Source organism: Labrus mixtus, chromosome 23, assembly GCF_963584025.1.
Source record: "Labrus mixtus chromosome 23, fLabMix1.1, whole genome shotgun sequence".
In the NCBI taxonomy this organism is placed as follows: Eukaryota; Metazoa; Chordata; class Actinopteri; order Labriformes; family Labridae; genus Labrus; species Labrus mixtus.
Window position 1 is genome coordinate 9,192,094 of NC_083634.1, and position 21,253 is coordinate 9,213,346.

Consider the following 21,253-nt stretch of genomic DNA (forward strand, 5'->3'; position numbering starts at 1 on the left):
TCCTTACGCTTACAATAATAAAAAAAAAACAGGAATATAAAGACCCTTACCCTTTACAGCAGGGGTGTCCAAAGTGAGGCCCGAGGGCCATTTGCGGCTCTTGAGGGGATTTTTTTGCGGCCCGTGACTTCAAATGAAGAATCAGAAGATTTTGAGGCCTTGATTAAGATTGGCACATTATCTTATTTTTCTTTTTCATGTTAACAAGGGCTCAACAATATTCCTAAAATAGAAAATGTTCAGTAACATGTATGTTGTTGGTTTTTTTTTTTTTTTTTTTTTTAAATCTACAGCTTTTACTATTTTCCACATTTTTTTGTTAACTATGAAAAAAAACGTATGCAAAGTTTTTGCAAAGAAGCGGACTGTTATTTAACCATTTAATGACCTGAGCTAAATGCAGAAAGTTTTTCCAAAAACATGAACCACGTTACAGACTTGATTCTGAGAAAAAAAAACAAATAAAGTAGAACGAAGACATCAAAATATTTGATTTCCTTTTATTAAAGGGTTTCTTTAGCCAGCTTTTTGATTCTGATCTACAAAGCCTTATTATTTTTTAAACTATAATTTAAAAAACAAAACCTGTGGCCCGCGAGCGATTCTAACACAACAATTTTGGCCCGTAAGAAAAAAAGTTTGGACAACACTGCTTTACACCATTTGGCTATTTCTTCTCAATTACATGTATTACAATGGACTGCCTGTAGAATCAAATATGATATTCTTTGTTCAGTATAACCCAGTCACATCAATTCTCTCTGCATCTGGAAAACATTCATCTGTAGCCACGAAGTTGTCCTGAGAAGTCACGGATGAAATCAACCGCATCCTGTGGGTCCTATAGTGCAGACCACCATACTGCTTTCTTCTGGAGAGACCTCTGGATCTGTTTTGAAATTAAAATGTAATAGCCTAAGCAAATTCACACACGCACTGAGAGCAGCAGGGCTTGCTCAAAAGGAGAGGGTGAAGATAGAAGAAGAAAATGTTGCAAGGTAATTCTTAGGATTTTATGCAATGTGTTGTGATTTAGGCTACGAGTTCTCTGATTGGAACAAAACACTATAATAACCATAATTGGATAGGATCAAAAATGTAACACAAATATTATGGCATGGCTACTGAAGTTTATCAGATAAATAAAATAAAGTTGAAAATGATTTTATTTAATCTTTTCTATTTCTATTTGTTCAAAGGCGGACATACATCAAAAACACAACAAGTTAGACAAAGTTAACAGTCATAAATATCAATGACACGTTCAGAAAAAAACAGTGATATTAATTTTTTTAAATTGGGTTCAGATTCTTCTTTTGTTTCTTTGTTAGTGGGAGACTTACAGTACATACAGGCTACATCTTTCATATGTTGTATCCTTTTGTTTGTGACTTTCAACAAAAGTTATGTGTTATAAGGATAATATCTACACATACTTATTTTAATAAGTACATTTATAAACCTTAATGAAAACATATCTATAGATAATTATTTCTAATGTTAATATTGGGTTCTTATCTGATCTTGCTCATCAGGTGCTTAGACTCTAACTATGCATCATACTTCATTATTAGCTTGTTAGCATTTATTTTACTGTTGCTTTAGGATATATGCACTGATTCTAAAAGTAGAAAGAAGAAGACAGATAAAACTGTTAATCCCTTATATTCTACTGCTAAGTGCAAAGTAAGCTTCTTCTTTGGTGCCCTAACCCATTAGAGGCTCCAAAGGTTGAAAGCTTGTGTCAGTATAGGTGTAGAGTAAATATGGATTTTACAATATGCACCACTAGATCACAATGTCATTTCAATTTAATTAGATAAACATTCGTTCAGAACATCAAAAAAAAAAAGCTCTATGTGTGAACTTATTAAAGTGTTTAACAGACTAAAGCATCATCATTACCAAGACACAAAATCTATCGACATATCCCAAGGACAGGACAAATGCAAAACAATACAGACGGAAGAAAGTCTACACTGCTAAAGCCTTTAATCTATTTGCATCACATATGACTTTTCTGATTGCATCGCCGTAGAGGTCGGTTTTATCATCGCAGTCTGCTGAAAGGTGATCTCAATATAAGGCACCATTTACTTTTTGGCCTTTGAAGATTATTGAAACGACTATCCCATTTACTATCATGAAAAGACATTACAAATAACAGAAATCAGTCATAAATATCCAGGAGCACATCTTCTAATTACACAGATGACGTGTAAATGTGTTCTGTAAGCCAGCTTTATTCACTATATGCATTGGCAAGAAAGTCATCAGATGTGTGATAAGGTGATTAAAAACCTTCACACGCAAAAATCCTTTTCAGATATGAATCTTTTTTTTGGTGTCAATCCGTTTATTTCTACATGAACCACTAGAGGGAGCACTTTGTCTGCCTACCATTTATTAAAAATGTGCAACAAATTGAAAAAGGATTGGTCTAAATGGTGGTAATCTGTAAACATAGAGTCGGTCCAGTGGAGATCAACCACAGTATTAAAATATATCCTCATCAATATGTAATATTTATAAACAACTTGTGTTTTCTGTTTTCTAAAAATGAAAGTGTGTAATCTACTTTTATAGACTCATCCTGTAACTAGTCCATATTGAGACCTTATATAAACTATATCGTCTTAAAAAAAGGAGATACCCTGATTCTTTTTAGAGTTTTCTGTTTAAGAAATGAGGGCCAAACACCACCCCGACCACACATGTGATCACAAACAGCACCCAGAAGGTGACAGCTAGCAGCTGCACGCAGAAGAGCGTCTTCTTGCTCTGCTGTATGACTTCCTCTTCTCCCATCAGGCCTGGCGCTGCGCCGTACAGCCTGTCTGGGTGCATCTGCTGAACCTGCAGGCTGACGGTGGGCAGGATGATGAAGCGGGTGTCCCTGTTGTCACCCTCTAGGGACAACACCACTCTCTGGGTGACGGTTGCAAGGCGGGTTGCCATGGACACAGGCATGCGGAAGGCCATGGGGGGCAGCCTGGCCAGGATGCGGGAGTTGCAGGGTAAAGAGAGGGCGTCGCCGGCCTCCAGAGGGGTGAGGTGGCGGCAGAGTGGACAAGGGATCGCGGGTGGGCTGTGGGGGTCAGCCGGGTCAGAGGGGCAGAGCTGGATCCTCTGCAGGCACTCAGTGCAGAAAACATGGAGGCACTCCAGCATCCTGGGGCATTTATTGTACTGGTTGTACTCTTGGTAGCAGATGGGACACTCCACATCCATGGGCTCCCCAGGGGTGGTGCTGGGGATGGGTGCTGCTGCAGCTGGGTTCCCCTGCTGGGGAGCTGGGACAACATCCCTCATCATGGTGAGCGGAGGGTACAGAATGGAGTTATCTTGGGAACACAGTAATGGCAAGATAGTAAGAGGAGTTTGGAAAATCTGTAAAGAGAAAACAACTTCTGTGAGGCCTCCAGATGCTTTTAAACGTCACACTCTTCTTTTCATTGGATGCTGCTTGTGTCTTTGTTTAATGAAGCAGATTCCTCGGCCCATGAGTCATAGCATTTATCCTTTAAACCACTCAAACATCCACCGTCTAACTATTCCCCCCTAAAACCTCCTCTTAATCACCCTGCTCCATCTAGTGTGTGCCGGGCCTGCAGACTCAGCATGTCCAGGAAGTCAGGAGAAAAAAACAACACACAAGAGGTAAGGAAGTAATAAGTCACTAATGATACCTACTGCATCTGAACATGTGTTTGTTCACGTCCACTTTTTCTGCACTGAAATTTGTCATTATCATTTTCAGGGGCACCTCACCAATTTCATCAGATTTTTCTTTTGTGGGTGTAAAGGAGATTTCTGAAGGATTACAGACAGAGGCTTGATCTGTTACAAACTGATCACACCGAGTTCAAAAGAGGAGAGTAGGTCATTGCAGGAAGTGGAACCAATGCTTTGTGAGTTTGACCAATACAGAAGAGAGACAAAAAGTACTGCCTCCACTCTTTTTTCGCATTAGTCCGACATTATGAACATTATAAGTCTGATCTACAATTGTTTAAGTGGCACTTCAACTGTATGGAACTACTGGGCCCATGCACACTGAAGTTACGTTAACTAAGCCTGGAAGACAAAGATTTTGCCGTCATGAAAATGTGTGAGAGGTTAAACAAAAATCAGTTGAAGTAATAGATCTGCAAATAAGCTTGTTCGCTTTCTTGTTTGTCTGTTCTATATAAGGAAGACAGTGGCTGCTTAGCCTAAAGCTTCATATAAATCATTAAATTAGGAGAAAACAACAAGAAGTCTCTATTCAAAAGTAACAACAACACAACATCCCCATAGCAGTAGCAGTAGCAGTAGCGCTAAAGCTCAATAATAAGCCCCGCTAATTTGTTGCAAATGTTGGCTACAAGAATATTTTAATGAAAGAAACATATTAGCTTCAAGTTTAATTGTTTTAGCATCAGCAGTTCTCTTAGGAGAACTTTCCTTTGAGCATAGCTAGTCTAGTTTGTGCTCTTTGTTTGTCCGAGGTAGGAGGGTTGTGCTACCTTCGGAGAGCTCTCTGTTGTCAGTTAGCTTACTTAGCTAACGGCTAAAAACGCCAAAATGTATTTCCTTAACGTAGCAGCGTTGGTGGTAATATTTTGCTAGCTTTTAACAGAGCTAGCCTAGCCTATCGCATAGACTGTAAATATCAGTGGACGAAGCCTAAGTGACGTCACTCATTGGTTACTGCAGGGGGCTTTGGAAATATGTCTCAACCTACGACAGCTGGAGCTGAGAGGGTTTTAAGCCGCCTGACAAACAGCTACACTGTGCCCTCCCGTCAGCCAGGCGCCTTTTTATGCATAACCTGTATCCTTCATGAAATCAAAACTGATGAGTTATTTACAGTTTGTGCTGATAAGGACATTAGCGAATAAGAAGGTGTGTATGTGACTTCCAGGTCTTTTGGAGCCAGCCCCAAGTGGACACTTGAAGAACTGCAGTATTTCGCACTTTCACATTGGCTTCATTTTTTCAACTCCGGAGGTTGCCGCTTGGTCTTACAGTTTCCCTTTTCTTATTTAGCGTAATTGGTTAAGATTGGCAAATTTAATTAAGCTGACCACAAAGACAGTAAATAAGAGTAATTTCCGCGGCATAAAAAGCTGTGATTTTTTATTTTTATTTTTTTTAAGCGAAGCATTACATTTCTTTGCTTTCTTACACTTTTTATTTGTCCTTATGTGTTGTTTACAGGGGATAGGCTTACTACAAGGCAACCCCTGTAAACTCACAGAGGGGTTGTTGCTGAGCAGATGGGGTCTGCTTTTAATTGGTGCATGGCAACCCATGGCCTGAAACCTTTTCTTTTACAAGTAAACTACAACTGGAATCCGAGGAGAAATAGTGGATAAAAATGAATGTACAGAAACAAGAACCAGTTTTTTTATACTAAAATGGCAATGTATGTTATGGCAGAGAGGCTTCGACAGAGAAATGTTGAATTCAGCACAGAGTAGATGCTCTGTATGAATAATTGAGCCCCCTTGTATCTATGTAGGCCACCAGTTTCAGTGAGATTAAACAGAGAGGATTTGGCAGTGATCCATCATAACACACTCAGCAGCAGATAAGAGCGGCACTTACCCACTGCACACTCCCCCTTTATCAGAGCTCACTTTGATGCCCACCTCCGACCTGCTGGGTACTTCCCCTGCTCTTCCCACAAATCCCACTCTTCCTCATGTTGGTGCAGATCTCAGCCTGGCAGAGTGTCCTCCTCTCTCTTCTGTTTGCACATTAAAAACTCGAGTTTCTCTCCCCGCTGCGTGTCTGAGCCTAGTTCACTGTCAGCCTCCTGTTCTCGCTCTGTCTCACCTGATTCTACTTGTCCTCGTTTCTCTGACTCTTCCCCCATGAGGCATCTCTGTGTGGTTTGCTCAGCATTAATTAAACCCTTGGTGATGTGCACGTTACCAGGATACATAAGACAGAAAATGACGGATAGGAGTCTCTTGATCCTCATAAGACTTACTCTACTCCCATATTATGTTATTATGCCTTCACAGTCAGCATGTAGGGTTTTCGTAATACCACAATGTGTAATTATTATTATTATGGGTGTTTTACATTTTACAAAGAAGTAGTGTTTCTTTTAAGGGCATTAGGAAACTAGTAGAAGTAAATATGCAGTAGTTACAGAACATCATGTGTATGTTCAGAGCAGGGGAACATTCCTGTGAGGTGCAAACAGGTGAATTATTGACAGATAAATGAAGTCACATACTGTATCGGTTGCCCCCTCATGGAATTATTTCCTCATTCCTCATGTACAAACATGAACAACAGCTTCACTGCTATCTTCAGCTGAATTCATTTATTATTGATTAACCAGTCTGACCAGTCAACAAAACACACTAAAGGTGACTTTCACTGAACTTCAGAGCTGCTGGTTTCTCTGGCTGTTTGTGCCTTTATTATAGAGCTAGGGCGATGGATAGAGTCAGAAATTGGAGAGGGAGAGAGAGTGGGGGAATGATACGCGGGAAAGGAGCCACAGGTCGGATTCGAGCCTGGGCCGTCCGCGTGGAGGTTTAAAGCCTCCGTACAAGGGGACTGTGTTACCAGCGCCCCCTTTCTTATGTTGTTAAACGAAATATACCATATAGACTAATATACCATTCAAAATATATCAAGATTAGATGCAAGATACACGATCATTCAAGCTGAAAAGACCCTCTGTTTTAGTTCTTGTGTACATTGTAGGTGATTTTGTTTGCGGATAGGTAATCCCATTTACTTTGGAATCAGTGCGTAGGTGTCATTGTGATACACTTTTACGCAATAAATGTGTAAAATAAAGCAGGGCCTTCTTCTTATTGACTTCTACACAAGCTGACTTTGAAAATTGCCCCCTGTTGGCCATGAGAAAAAAAACTGCAGGTTTAAGACACTTCAGCATTAGCTTCACTTTTCAAACCCAGCCAAGTTGTCAATTGTACTTGAGGACAGTCACATGTTTTTAATCTTAATGAGAATGTGACTTTATTTCATAGTTGATGTTTTTGAGTTTTCCGCCTACCGGGAACTGGACGGATCCTAAATCAACAGTGTACTGTTTCCCCCCCCCCCCCCATCTTTTACCGTTATTCCTTTTCAAACACATTACAGTAAGTTCAGAGCTGCTTGAGTCAAAAGCGGGAAAGTCTACAAAAAATGAACAAAAGACTAAAAACCACACACAAACATGCAAGCACACACACACACACACATAGAGAGTGAGAGAGATTGTGATCGTTGGCCGAGATTTCAGCGGAAATCACCATGAAAGGAGTTCAGGCTGTAACAACAGATAGGAGGCGGCTTGTTTGGGAATTACCAGGAGGCATGTCACGTCACACACAAACACACACCCACAGTATCGTTGATGTCACGAGGGGTTGGACTCCTGACATAAGCACAAACTAGATTAAGTAGGGGAATCATTACAAGGGACTAGTGGTGTACCCAGGCTTTTTTTTTAGGGCAGGGGCAAAATAAAAAAGAAAGGCACCAGCTGCATTAGTGAAGGGAACGGCCCAGACTACATTTTCTAACATGTGTTTGTCCATTTCATTTGTAACCTTAAAGGTATACTTGTGCGGTTTTCCACTGAAAGGACACCCTGATGTCTTATTTTGTCGACTTCTGACTCCCTTTAGCACACGTCACCACTCTTTCTCCGCTGTCAGGGCACCCCACAATGAGAGTACAATATTTGATCCACTAAAAAAAAGCCCCTTTAGGATAACATTATCAAGTTTTCTCCAACAGAAAGACACCTCGGAAGACACACTGTCACTTTTTCTACACTACAATAGTACCCTTGAGAACTTTTACCAAGCTGGAGACCCTGACAACGTCATGTTTATTTGCCCGTTTGCCTTCATGTATACATGCAGACCACCTGGACAATTTTCAGGGGCTTTTAGTGTTTTTGGGGATCTTTTTTTTTTTATATAGGACAGCTTAAGAAAGACAGGAAATGCTGGGAGGAGAGAGCGGGTCACAACGCGCAGCAATGGGCCGATGCCGGGCTTGAACCCCACGATTGCTGCGACGAGGGCTCTCCGCACATGGGGGCGGCCACTGCCACGTGTTGTTCTTTTCACTTTCCGGGTACCTGAGGGGGCATGTTATCACCTTTTCTCTAGTGGATGTGGATACAAAAGAGTGATTCATGGTGTACTTTATCATACTTTCAGCACTGCAATGGCACCTACGGGCATGTTATCCCAGATTATCCACTGAACTTCTTGTTTCATCATGTTTTATTTCTCATAGGGGCAATAAAAGAAGGCATGTTATTTGTCATTTTCAAACAAGGGCCAAATGCCCACCTCGACTGTGATTACTGAAACACTTCTCAATTTCTGATCCAGCAAACGAATCAATAGAATCTGTTGTGTCTAACACTTGGGTGTGATTCAGCCCTGAATTATCAATACTTGTGAGACAGATACTCAAGATGTGGTTGCCATAGTGCCATAGTGCCTTGTGTATTACTTTTTATTGCATCACGTGTATTTTGAGAGTGGTGACTCATGCGTATTTGGCTCAAATCTACTACGTTCCTCCCACGCATTTCCTCACTCACCCTCCGGTATAAGACTGGGCAGCTCACGTCTCTCAGCTCATTCAAACGTCCTCCAGACAAGCGCGATGTATTCAGAGCTCGAGTGCGGAATTTGTTACCAGACTTACAACGCGGGTCGGCGGTGTCCCCGGGAGCTCCAATGCAAACACAGCTTCTGTGAGAACTGCCTGCTGGCCCTTTCGCGACCTCTTCAGGGGGGATCCGGTGACGACGAGGAGGCGCGCCTGGGAGCCGACAAATCCATCGTCTGCCCGCTGTGTCGACACGCCACGTCCATCCACGGGGACAGAAGGCTCAGGGTGGAGCTGAGAGTGGACGAGCGCGTCCTGGAGCGGCTGCTAATTGCGGGAGTCCTCGACCGGGAGGACGATGACGACCAGGAGGAGGAGGAGGAGGAGGAGGGGAAGGAAGGTGTCGTTCAAGACGGCTGTGACGTCACCGAGGAGGGGACGCTTCCCGACAATCCAGCCGAAGAGGGCGACTCCTCACCGGGCTCCAGAGGCGGAAGGCTCCGGCGGTCCTGGAGTAAAGTTTGGAGGAAGATAAGCGGAAAGCAGTCACGGCAAAGTAAGTACACTCGTTTTTCAAGTTGCTGTCGTGTGGTTACAGTATTGTATTGAAACCAGCTTTGTCTGTTTACCTGGCTAATAGCCTAAAAGAAAGTTTGTGATTCAAGACAAGACAATTAAAATTATGATAATTAGGCAAGGGGCTAGATACATTTGTGAAGTTTACAGAACTCCTTAAGAGTCTAGTAGCTTTTGGGTCAAAAACTGGAGAGAGCATTTGTCGGCCTAACTGTGTTTAAATCATTTTTTTTCCTAATGTGTCCTGTTTTCCTTTCACAGACTGTATGACCAATGACGACATGAAGCACCTCGCCATGATGTCCTCCTACATGTTTTAAGGAGTCAACAGATACCCTGGACAATGTGACGCTGCATCCTTTTAAATGACTCAGTGGACCAAAAAACGCAACACGGCCTTACTGGCAAGACACATAAGCAGTCAACCATGATTTAACTTGTCTTTACAGCCTTGTGTTGGCTTGTTCAAATGAGGACAGTCATGTACTATCTGTGAAAAAAGGAAAACCTGTGAATTTCAAAATGGGCTATTTTACACAGATAATTGCACTTTTACGTAGCCTATTATATTTATTCATTTACATTGTATTTATTTTGATAAACATGTAAAATATTTATGGAAAAATAAAATACTTTTCATCTCAAATCAGTGTGTGTTTTTTTTTTTTTTTTTGGTGTGAGTAAATAAAACTGTGTTTGACCTGTGTGTGTTTATACCATTAAAATGACTCATCACTTCAAGTCCTGGCTTACTAAAAGAACACTTTAAGTCAGGGATGAAGTGCAAGTATTCAAGTCCTATAACTGTGGGCATGTGGTAGAGTATTTTAAGACATGATCAAATATTCTACATGAAAAGGGCTAAACAGGAAGGAGCATTCAGCTCCAGGAAGTGGTTCTGTCAAGACCAGGTGATTAGCATCTCCTCCAATCAGACTCACAACCTGCAGCAGAGGTCAGAGCTCTTACTCATTTGTCTGACAACACATGGATCAACTTCACTGCTACTTATCATAAAGCCTTTTTTTAAACACTCATACAAGCCTGGGAGGAGGCTGTCCATCATGGTGGAAAATATTGCTCCATGCACAAGGTAGATTTCACCTATGGACTTTTTTACACCTGTAATTATCACCGTTGATGGGCAGGTGATTGTTTTTGGTCAGTAGTCTTGACAGTGTTTCTTTGTTCTTCTCTGCAGACTCTTTGTGCTGGTCTGTGCAGCTGTCATGTTGTTTGTCATGTGTCCAGATGCTGCAAGAGGTAAGCGCAAACAGGCCTCTGTATCTGTGACGTTGAATCTGCAGTGTCTTAATGACTCTCTGGCATAAGTGTTGACTGAATTAGAATGAGGCAACTGTATCTCTTTCCTTAAAGCTACCGCTAATTGTTTTTAAATCAACAGAAGATGTATGTAGCCTACTTAGTCTTTGTCGCTTGAAAAGTCATAATTGAGGTGGTAAAAAAATGGGATTACAATATCAAAGGGACACTAAAAGTAAACCTGACATAATTACAAAGAATTCAGGAATTTCGTCAAGCCCATTTATTTTTTTCCAAGGATTTTCATAGTATCATATTAAGTATAAAAGCAATATCAGATGCCCAGAAAAATAGTTGTGATGATAATTCAGTACACCCACCAGCTTTTTTGTTTAATGTACATTTATCTGTATGTTTAAAGTTATAATCAGTGGGAGAGGACTTGAGTAACAGTTGCTCGGTGGCCAGTGATAAATTAGAAAAAGATAATTTGCTGTAATGGTAATGCTGCATCTTGCTATACTACAGTACTCAGAACACCAAAGTGGAGTGATACATAGTCCTACAGTTTTAAGTCACAGTGCTGTTATACTACATCACCACTCATTCAATGCCTTTTTTCCAATTGAATGCCTTGTCTGGTAAACTAATACATTTGCATGTATAACAACATTAGGGTAAATTACTCATCATTAATTTTGTACCCTTTCTTTTCCCACCCTTAGCCAGTCCCATTACAATCCAAGTGGACAATGAAGTGAAGCACAAAGTCCGAAGACGACTGTACACTCCAAAGAGTCAGCATCATCAGCTTTTTACAGGTCAGCTATCACCTGAAACCGGACTCCAATCTGGACCACCTAGCAACACCAAGACAATCTGGCATTATAGAAAAGCTCCGTCAATCATTGACCATCAACCAAAACCTCTGGGGTTTACAGAAGGCAGCTTTGGTTACAATCAAAACAGCCCAGATAACAGACAATCCTATGCTGGAATGACAAGAGTGCAGAGTGAAATGCTGCCAGCGAACAGTATGTCCACCAGCAACAATCCACATGTAGGAGAAAACGTTCAGGGACTGAAATCCAGTGAAAATTACCACCCTACAAATGGTAATCTTTACAATTCATACCCAGCAATCATTAGGAGAGCATCTTACAAAGACCCTGCCAGTCCCTATTTTCAGAGCTCCAGTCGTTCAGTAGTTCGGAACCCCAGCATTGCCCAGAAATCGTACCAAAAAGAGAATGTACCTTCAAGTTTCTTTTCAAATGAGGCAGAGGATAAAAGTGTTTGGCAACCACCAGAAGTTTCTCCTTTTTCATCCCAGACTCGTAGATACTCAAGTACTTCCCTGCCAACTCCAAGAATGTCTTACAGTCGCTATAAAGAGACAGATGAGCTCCCTGGGTCCTGGGCGCAGAGTACATCTAGAGCAATTCAATCAAGAAAATATCCAAGTGTAGCAGGTCAAACTGCTCCTCAGGCACCATTAATCAGTGACAGCTTAGATGCCTATGTTATTAAAAGCAGCCCCAGCACAGAACCACAGAGATCATCCATCACAGACTTCTCCCAGGGGTGGCCATCCACAAGAAACAGTGAGGTACTAAGAGAGAAAAACGGTCAGTCATACCTGTTCAAGAATTCCCAAACGTCCTTCGATGTACATCAGTCCGTGAAAACAGCAACAGGTGACAGATCCATCTCTTATCCGACAATATCACATACGCAAAGGCCCTCTGATACTCCGCTTTATGGCATGTTTCCATCAAATTTACAACAAAGAGGTCCAACCAAGTACATAAAACAACCATCTGAACGTGTCAATCCAATGTACCAATCTGCTAGTGTTGCCCAGTACGGTGCTCAGACAGATAGTTTCAAGCAATCTCATCACACAACAGCAGGAAATCTTGTTCAAACCTTGGTACTTCCTGCTCCAGGGACTGATGACACCAGGAAAACTTTGGTCCCCATTGCTCAAGCAGACTTCCCGGGCAACTATGCCACTGTTAGCGAGGAATCTGTGCCGAGTAGTCCAGCTAATACAACTTCTAGTGGATCAATGCAGACTCAAAAATCTGGACGAATCGATAAAAGCATGTATGGCTTCAGAGGATTTAAAGATTCTATGTGGAGAGCTCTGAAGGAGCAATCCAGAAGTTTGAATGGAAGTACAAAGTCTCTACTAGACAGTTTTGACAAAAGCAAGTTTAAAATCAAAAAAGTATACCCGTCATTGTCACAAAGGTATAGCATTAGACAGAGAGAACTACTTATTACAACTACTACAACGCCACAAAAAAATGAGAGAAATCCCTCAGCTTTCTCTTCTTCTCCAAACTCTCTAAATATCATCAAGACTATGAAAGATCCAAGACCAATCACATCTGGAGTAAAGGAAGTCCGGTCTCTGATACCCGACAGTCATGTTGGGTTGAAAGGCAACATGGGTACCAGAAAGATGAGGATCTACAGGAGAAATTATGGTCCTGACGGGTTTAGCAATCAGCCACTTGAGGGAGCCAAAGCTTTACTTGGTGAACCAGACAAGTCTACCAGAGTCAAGCCGGATTTAGGAGGTTTTAAACCCAGAAGCTCAAAGATCCAGCAACCTGTAAGATATGGGTACAATAAAACAGGTAAAATAGAACCAGGTAGAAGACATGGATCAGTGAGTGAAAATGAGCCTAAACTACCTCTAAAGACATCACAACGTTCAGAATCAGATCACAGATTCACTCCTGACAACTACAAAAAGAACCATAAAATATATAATTTTCATGGATTTCAACCTGTTCCAACCAGAATTCAAAATGCTTTTAACAAAGCAACCTGGAAGTCCAAAGAACAAACACAAAATCAGCCAATCTCCTCTGCTTTCCTCAGATCAGCTGGGCCTCTTAAGACTCCTATGAAGGCGAGTCTGCTCAACAGTTCTACCAGTTCTACAGTGAGAGGCAAACGTGTGAAAGGAAAACAAGCAAATGCCAAAAAGCTCAATGAATCTAACTCTGTAACCAATGATGCTTGGAAAGTAGCCATACTCAGGCTGCCTAAGATCCCTGCCAGAGTCAAAGCTTTCTCTCACTCTGATATTCTTGGAAGTGCCTTGTTCAGTGGTATCAGAGCAAAATCCCAGACACCAGTCACACCAACCCATAAGAAACACATTCAACACATTACAGCTACGATCAAGCAAGAAGCACAGGCAGCTCACTGGAACTTGAACTCAGAGGATGCTGTGTTCACTAAAAATCAGACAATCTCCTCTGCTTTCCTCAGATCAGCTGGGCCTCTTAAGACTCCTATGAAGGCGAGTCTGCTCAACAGTTCTACCAGTTCTACAGTGAGAGGCAAACGTGTGAAAGGAAAACAAGCAAATGCCAAAATGCTCAATGAATCTATCTCTGTAACCAATGATCTGATACTCAGGCTGCCTAAAATCCCTGCCAGAGTCAAAGCTTTCTCTCACTCTGATATTCTTGGAAGTGCCTTGTTCAGTGGTGTCAGAGCAAAATCCCAGACACCAGTCACACCAACCCATAAGAAAAGCATTCAAAACATTACAGCTACGATCAAGCAAGAAGCACAGGCAGCTCACTGGAACTTGAACTCAGAGGGTGCTGTGTTCACTAAAGACAACTCAAGCAGACGTCCTGAAAAACCTGCTGAAGATGAGTTAAAGGATTTCCGCATTGTTAAGAATAACACGCTGGATCTTGGAGACATTGACTTGAAAACGTCTGATTTAATCCCAGATAACGACAGAAGTGGAAGTGGGGAATTTGACATGTTCGATGTTTTTTCAACAACAAGTAAATCACTTAGTGAGGATTTGTTAGAATTAGATTATTTACGCATATCAACTGGGAATGTCTCCTTCAAGTCAATGAACGTGTCAAACAATGAGAAATGATGAAGAGTGTATTGAATTGTTAAGTGGTTGGAACCATTTCAATAAAAGTTGGAAAAGTAGCTTACTTGGGATTTTTGTCTTTTGGGGGTAAACAGCTTTGAATTCTTAAGCAAAATGACTGAATTAATCTAAAAATGTCATTGTAAGTCTAAGTCAAATCTTAGTTTAAGACTTTTGTATTTTAAAAACAATTTAATAATCATTAAGTCTGAACATTATACGGCATTAGGCTATGTAAATTAACAATTTTCAGCTTTGTTTGAGATTATTTTACCAATAACGGTTTAATATTTTGGGACCATCACTTAGGCTAGAAAGTTTAGATCAAAGCGGACCTTTCTATTTTTTTTTGCTGCAACCTGTGCTAACTAGCTTATTGACCTTTAAAACTAGTTTTTTTTTGTACAAATGAATCAAACACCCATAATAAGTCAGTTTAATGGCTAGTAGATTAAGTTACCTTTAGAGTAAGATAGTAGAGTTACGTTTTTTTATGCTTAATAACACTGAAGCTAAAGCTAGCTAAATAAGCTGGCTGCTGCTGCTGAACTAGCCTTGTTCAAGGGTAATTTATGTAATCTTTGGACACAGTATCCAAACCATATCAAATTCATATTGCTATTCCATCACACAAACACATAACATTGTCGCTTTTTAAATAGGCCTACCAATGCATGGCATTCATATTTGAAATCACTACATTGTGTTTTATTAAAGAAAAAATAACTCTCCTATTAATCAGCTATTTGATCAAAATAAAATGGAACAGTTACTTTCTGATAATTGATTACTGAGTCACTTTTCAACATGAAAATGTAAAACATCTGTTGTTGCCTGCTATTTAAATGCCAGATGTTTGTTTTTTGCTTGTCTTCTTTATTACAGTTGACTGAACAACTGTACTCTTATAAACTATATAAGTGTAATGTTATACTACTTTTTGTTGCTGTACAAAATTATAAATTGATAAAAAAAAATAATGAATATGAGTGATCAACTCAGGGTTCTTATTCATGTAAATAAATGAATACATGAGTCAATGCTTTCCTGACATTGTCTGGAAGCCTGTTGTGTCATTCATTGTGGTAAAAAGCACTCATTGGGTTTGCCAATCAGATTACTGGAAATGCAGGTAATCGTGATTATTTCTAAAATACTGGGCACAGTAAAATTATGTCTGGAAACCCAAAGTTTCTATTAAATGACATCCTCCAACTCTCCGCTTCTGGCAGAAACCAAAACCTTTTGATGAGTGGAAAATCCACAGAGGTCAAATGTGGATTACTGTGTATGCCTTTTGCCTCATTTGGCAAATGATTTGCATAATGTAATGTCAAGTATGAAGAAGGGAGTATGATGGGAGGTCATACTTGAGGCTTTTTATAAATTGATTGTATTCCCATTCCTTGTGTCCTCATTTTTCCAGGCAGGCAGTGGCTACTCGGCGTGCTGACACAGATTTTCCATCTCCTCTTTCTCGCTTGCAGGAGGGTTTCAGCATGCTGGTCGCTGGATTTGATGGAAAAACTTGATCTCCCTGTTTGTGAGAAGGGTTTCTTTCTGACTTTTGCCAAGCCATTAATAAGTATACAAAGAACATGGGGGGGAGCAGGTCATTACGTGGTGTTCCTGTTGATTTATGCCACAAGGGAAACACTCAATTAAAGGATTTTGTTTATTTGTTTATCACAAGAACTTTTGATGATTATGTTTCTAAAATCTTATACTGTAAGGGGGAAGCTGATTTGGTCATGGTCTAACAGTGATGCATATACCGAGAGAGCAGATGCAAGATGGCACCCACTAGATGGCGATACTCCTCCATTTTCTCATCCTTTTTGTGACCTTAACTAATGGATGTTGAAGTTTCCCATGTGTGATGTCTTCTTGTTAAAAGGAATTCGCTTAACAAGAGGGCAAAGAAAACTGCAGAATTTGTCTCATGTGTTGTTGTTTTTTTGCGCAATAATGAAAAATATGGTTAATTGTTTTTTTTGCCTACATCCTCATCAATCAGTCAAGAGTTCAATTTAAAGGGGGGGGGGGGGGGGGGGCAGGTCTACTCTAAGCTCCCATGAAACCCCTAACAGATCCATTCACACCACCTGACCCTTCACTTCCCAGTCGTCCTACAACTCCACCTAAATACCAGTTTCTGCGCTTGTCCTCAATCTCCGAGCTCAAAGGGGCCCCACAGCGAGGAGAGGGGGGGGCGGGATGGAGGGGGGGGGGGGGGGTGTTTCGAGGGATCTGCCAGTCAAAGTTAAACACATTGTACGTTGGATTAACACCCACCCTCCCGCCCCCCTTAACAACCACCATCATCATCATACCAACACCCGTGGAAAGTGGGACCTTCTACTTTCCCATAGAGCAGAGAAGAAGCGAGGTGACATGATGTTTTTGAGGTTTCCTGTCGGCTCCTTCAAAGTCTCTCCTCTCTTTTGTGTAGCAGAGTGTTTGCTCGTCTGGTTCACACTGCCTCCTTTTTCCGAGTGTGTGTACTCGCCTATAATATTCCCTGTGTGTGTGTGTGTGTGTGTGTGTGTGTGTGTGTGTGTTTATCTCAGACAGTGTGGTGTTCTCTTGCAAAAAACGTCCGTCCCTCCCTCCCACCTCTCCTACTGTGAGGGGGAATTCTGTACCATGTGTCTGCGGTTTTCAGGGAGCTTTCAAGGAAAATAAAGCACAGAGGCCTCACAGCCCCCCCACCCCAGCCGACCCAACACACCCTCCTCTCCTCCCTCCTTCCGCCCCTTCTCCTTTTCCCTCAATCACTCACTCCATTTGGCACTTCCCCGCCTTTTTCTTCCTCCGAGAAGCCACTCTCGTATGCTGCCTGTAATAAAAAGACAAATCCATGGTTATGGCAAACATTTTCTTATGAGGAGAAGGGAGAGGGGTGAGTGTTGGCCAATGTGGGGGGTGAGAGAGAGGGAGGAAGGGGAGGGAGGCAGAGAAGAAAGGCTTTTTGTGAGGCTAAATACACTAGGAGAAAGAGAGGGCGGTGAGGGGAAAAAAAAAAAACTGGAAATACATCAGAAAAATTTTGCATCTGCTGTGGCATTCGTGGGTCAGATTACCTCAAATTCAACACAGCAATGGCTCCAGCTATTGGTTTGAACCATGTGCGTTTGTTCAACTCAACTTTATTGAGCCTGTTTAACTTTGCCTAGTAAATTAAAGTTAAATCTACTAAATTACTAGTTAAATCTAGTTGGAAGGTCTGGGAAAGAGGGGAAAACAAGAGGGAAAGTTGGAGGATTAGCAGGGGCAGCTTGCGATGTACAGACAGTAATCCTCGGCTTTCTTGGCTCGGTCAACACACAGTAGGTTTACATAAGCTAAAACACCTGTAGCATTACTTATGGAGCTTACCGTGGGAACTCCACAAGGAAGAAAAAAATGGTGGAAAAGGAAACATCCCTGTAGATATAGCCTACTCTCTGCAGTGAATGATGGGAAGGAAGCAATTTAGGCGCATGGATGGATTAGCGGCCACATTAACATTCCCACATTCGCAATGGGAGCAAAAGCTATTTCCTTGTCCTACATCCAGAGAGCTTCCCGTGGTTTGCGCCATAGAGGAAGTCATAAAGACGGGAAGACTTCCTGTATTGTTGCCAACATGTAGCAGGACAGACTGTCCATGCTCTATAAGGCCAGAGATGATGTAAACACCATAAAAATAGCAGCCCTTTTTCAAAGAGGCCAAGACATACACCTGACCGAAGATTTACGCCGCTCCTTCATGCCAGTGCTTCCCATGGGCTGGAGACGTGTTTTTACTGGGATAAGCAGACACGTAGAGGGTCTTCCTTTAAAACAGAAACACACATGTGCTTACATAAGTGTTATCTGTGCAAGCCTGCAGAATGGTAACAACTCCATCCCAGGCAGACTGCGGTATGTTCACAACATTATTCCAACAGTGGTCATTTTTGAACGCTCAATTTGCTTGCTGAACCCCCCGAAAAGGCTACATGAAGGTTTCCAGCTGTGTTTAATGGCAGAAGCAGACCACTCTGACTTGAGGTCTTTCAACATAAATATAAAGACACTTCATTTATATAGCAATTTTCAAAATAAAGTTACAGAGTGCTTTACAATAATATAGAATAAAAGAAGGAAAGCATTGCCTTTTTTTTTTTTAGAGCAAAATGAGCTCTTACAATTTCCTTGTCTTGATTTAATATTAGTATATGTTTATCATGAAGCCTTCAGCATTTAAGTCCCGAATTCAACTTGTGAGCAGCACATTCATTATAAACAGAGAGTGTCTTATGCTTTACAATCCCCCTTTAGCAGTTTTGTGAGATGACATATGAGTGAACTAATCAAAATCATAACTCATAATTAGGACCATAAAAAAGAAGAAGTGTGTGTGTGGGGAGAGGGGGGGGGGGGGGGGGGGTGCAGATGGCCTAGCGGTTAGGTCGCGCCCAGTATTTAAAAAAATAATAATCACCTGCATTTCCTGTAATCTGATTGGCGTACCCAATGAGTGCTTTTTACCACAATGTATGACACAACAGGCTTCCAGACAATGTCAGGAAAGCACTGACTCACTTATTAGTAGATAGGCTATATGTATGAATTTTTTTTCCCCATGTATTTTTTATTTTTTTTGCAGATATCGGTAATGCTCACTCAGGACATGAAGAATACGTAAATATCTGAAATGAAAAGCCCAATACACAAGAATGGGAAAAGTGATTTGTCCTGGGGAGGATGTCATTGTGGATATCTGAAATGCTCATTTTGACCTGGATCTTGTGTACTTGTAGAGTTGGAGTTTGACTAATTATCAATATTAACAACTTGTCATCCATATCGGTTCAGAGCTGAAACAACTAGAATAACTTTTTTTAAAGGATCCTGTGATTTAACTGAAAGCTCAAGCTTTTAAGTTGTCCCTGTGGTTTTTCCTTTTGGATAAATTGGAGGAGTTTTCTGCGTCTACACTGCTGTGTGTAATTAAGCGAGGTTATTGGGTCTATTTCCAGGCTGTGGGCCAATAGGTGCATGTCGGTGTGTTTATTCAGAGATACAGTATCACACACTCACACCGAGGAGATGATACTTGCCTGCTCAGACACAACAGGTTCACCTGTTGGAGTGTATCCAATGCACCTCTCTGCCATTGAACTCGGTGTCCTCTTGCCTTGGCTCCCATCCAGCAGCCCTCCTCCTCTCTCTCCTCTCTCTCGTCTTGATCGGAGAGGTTGCCACCTTCACCGAGGCAGGCATTGTCGCTGCTCGTCACCGGGACAACCAGATGGCAGCTGTGCCCATTTGTTGTCCTCTGCTCCTTCATTCTCTCTTTATACAAGCTGATGCCGCTTTAACATTTCCGTCTTGCTCTAACACAAAAGGAGGGGTTGACATTTGAGTTTATCTGACTCCTAACGTTTGACACATGAACTTAAGTCTCTGTAACTGTGGTAGATGTAGAGATTTTTAGTTAGCCTAAGGGTGCATCACAAGAGTTGTCTCTTTCATTCACAAAACCTTAGTGTGAAAATGAGTTTCCTGAGGAATATTCATGCTCATTATGGTTATAGTCAGCCGATGAGAGAACTGCTTGTGCCAGTAAGTTATGGGAAAAGAGAAACGTCTCCGCTGATGCTAATCTTAAAGTAGGTCTTAAAACCCCCTCAGGGCTGTCGCTGTGTGAGATAAAAGTGAACAAAAGTTGAGGGAACATGAGCAGTGAAGAAAAGTAGGTTTCAGTAGCCACTCAGGTGGAAACGCGTGGGCTTCTTCTGCTTTCAGACAGGTGCTACTAAGCTTTTTATTGTCCACCCTAACCTTATTTTTAAGGCAGTTAAGGGGAAGTGAGAGGGCCTGATACATGTCCAGACCTGATCTGTGTGCGCGCGTGTGTGTGTGCGTGTGTGTGTGTTTTCTCATTCCTATTCATTCCTACAGTGCCTCTGTCTGGGTTGGGTTACTCTGCCATCTGGAAAGGAGGATGATACAAGATCCCGTACATGTTCACAGTAAAAAGAAGACAGATTTATTATCCCTAAAAAAAGCTTATTAAATCAAACAAAATGTGTGTGAGAAGAAATGCTAGTAAAATAAAACCCAGGAGCTCACCCAGCGATCAACACAGTGGGCAAATGACTGCTAAGAGGAGTGATGAACTCCGATGGCAATATGCCATCCTTATAAATAATCTCATTACCATGTAAACAGGGCTGCCGTTTTCCACTAACACTCACAGATAGAATTTCAAATGATATTGTAATCTGAAGTCGACAAATGCCTGTCATTTCATCTTTCATTGCCTTTTTGATTAGCAGCAGAAAACAACGAAATTCAGAAGGTAATACAGCTATACTTCAAGTTAAAAGATACTTAATAGCCCAGCTGCTGTTTTAAAGGTTAGCAGTCAGCTAGTTCCTAGCTTACATTACTGTTACACGGTATTGCTTGAAATCATAGACCAGGTGGTAATCCCAGCTAATATAATGTCAGCTGACTATCATTAGTACCCAAGCAGCAACCTCCGGCGTTGAAAAATGAAGCCGATGCGGAATCACAAAAAAACTGCAGTTCCCTGAGTGTCCACTTGAGGCTGGCTCACTACTCACATTAAAATTCCCATTTTGACAGCAGAAATAAAAATGCGTATCGCCTTGTACAAAACAAACGATTTTGGTCTGAGTAGTTGATGTCTTAATCAGCACACAGTGTACAGATACAGATTGATTTATTAAAAAAACTATTTTTTGATATTAGGAGCGTGATTGCTATGACTGCAAGCAGGGGCTTTGTAGCTGTTCCCCCGGAGGCTTAAGGCTCACCTCAGCTCCAGTTCTAGTATCAAAAATATTTGTTAAAAGGTCACGTATTTTCAGCTCCCCAAAACATGTCTGTGAAGTTTCTTGT

At 41.4% G+C, this 21,253-nt stretch overlaps 3 protein-coding genes across 3 annotated transcripts; 2 read left to right on the plus strand and 1 right to left on the minus strand.

Annotated features, from left to right (window-relative positions):
- Positions 1-1,148: 1,148 nt before the first annotated feature.
- si:ch73-335l21.2 (RING finger domain-containing protein) lies at positions 1,149-5,932 on the minus strand. Its single transcript, XM_061031830.1, has 2 exons — positions 5,593-5,932; positions 1,149-3,390 (listed from the first exon to the last, which is right to left on the minus strand). Exon 2 carries the CDS (start codon positions 3,313-3,315, stop codon positions 2,665-2,667), a length of 651 nt encoding a protein of 216 aa, XP_060887813.1. The 5' UTR covers positions 3,316-3,390; positions 5,593-5,932; the 3' UTR covers positions 1,149-2,664.
- Positions 5,933-8,572: 2,640 nt separating this feature from the next.
- Positions 8,573-9,814, plus strand: si:ch73-335l21.4 (E3 ubiquitin-protein ligase-like). Its single transcript, XM_061031489.1, has 2 exons — positions 8,573-9,148; positions 9,430-9,814. Exons 1-2 carry the CDS (start codon positions 8,647-8,649, stop codon positions 9,486-9,488), a joined length of 561 nt encoding a protein of 186 aa, XP_060887472.1. The 5' UTR covers positions 8,573-8,646; the 3' UTR covers positions 9,489-9,814.
- A 41-nt stretch (positions 9,815-9,855) lies between these two features.
- Positions 9,856-15,809, plus strand: LOC132958914 (uncharacterized). Its single transcript, XM_061031996.1, has 4 exons — positions 9,856-10,261; positions 10,370-10,431; positions 11,157-11,683; positions 15,783-15,809. The coding sequence occupies exons 1-4, from the start codon at positions 10,020-10,022 to the stop codon at positions 15,807-15,809; spliced, it is 858 nt and encodes a 285-aa protein (XP_060887979.1). The 5' UTR covers positions 9,856-10,019.
- Positions 15,810-21,253: the final 5,444 nt, after the last annotated feature.

Coding starts and splice junctions, on each gene's coding strand:
- LOC132958914 (XM_061031996.1), top strand. CDS start 10,020: ATGAAAAGGGCTAAACAGGAAGGAGCATTCAGCTCCAGGAAGTGGTTC. Junction 10,262..10,369: donor AATATTGCTCCATGCACAAG/GTAGATTTCACC, acceptor TCTTCTCTGCAG/ACTCTTTGTGCTGGTCTGTG. Junction 11,684..15,782: donor AATCGTACCAAAAAGAGAAT/GTACCTTCAAGT, acceptor TCATTTTTCCAG/GCAGGCAGTGGCTACTCGGC.
- si:ch73-335l21.2 (XM_061031830.1), bottom strand. CDS start 3,315: ATGATGAGGGATGTTGTCCCAGCTCCCCAGCAGGGGAACCCAGCTGCA.
- si:ch73-335l21.4 (XM_061031489.1), top strand. CDS start 8,647: ATGTATTCAGAGCTCGAGTGCGGAATTTGTTACCAGACTTACAACGCG. Junction 9,149..9,429: donor CGGAAAGCAGTCACGGCAAA/GTAAGTACACTC, acceptor TTCCTTTCACAG/ACTGTATGACCAATGACGAC.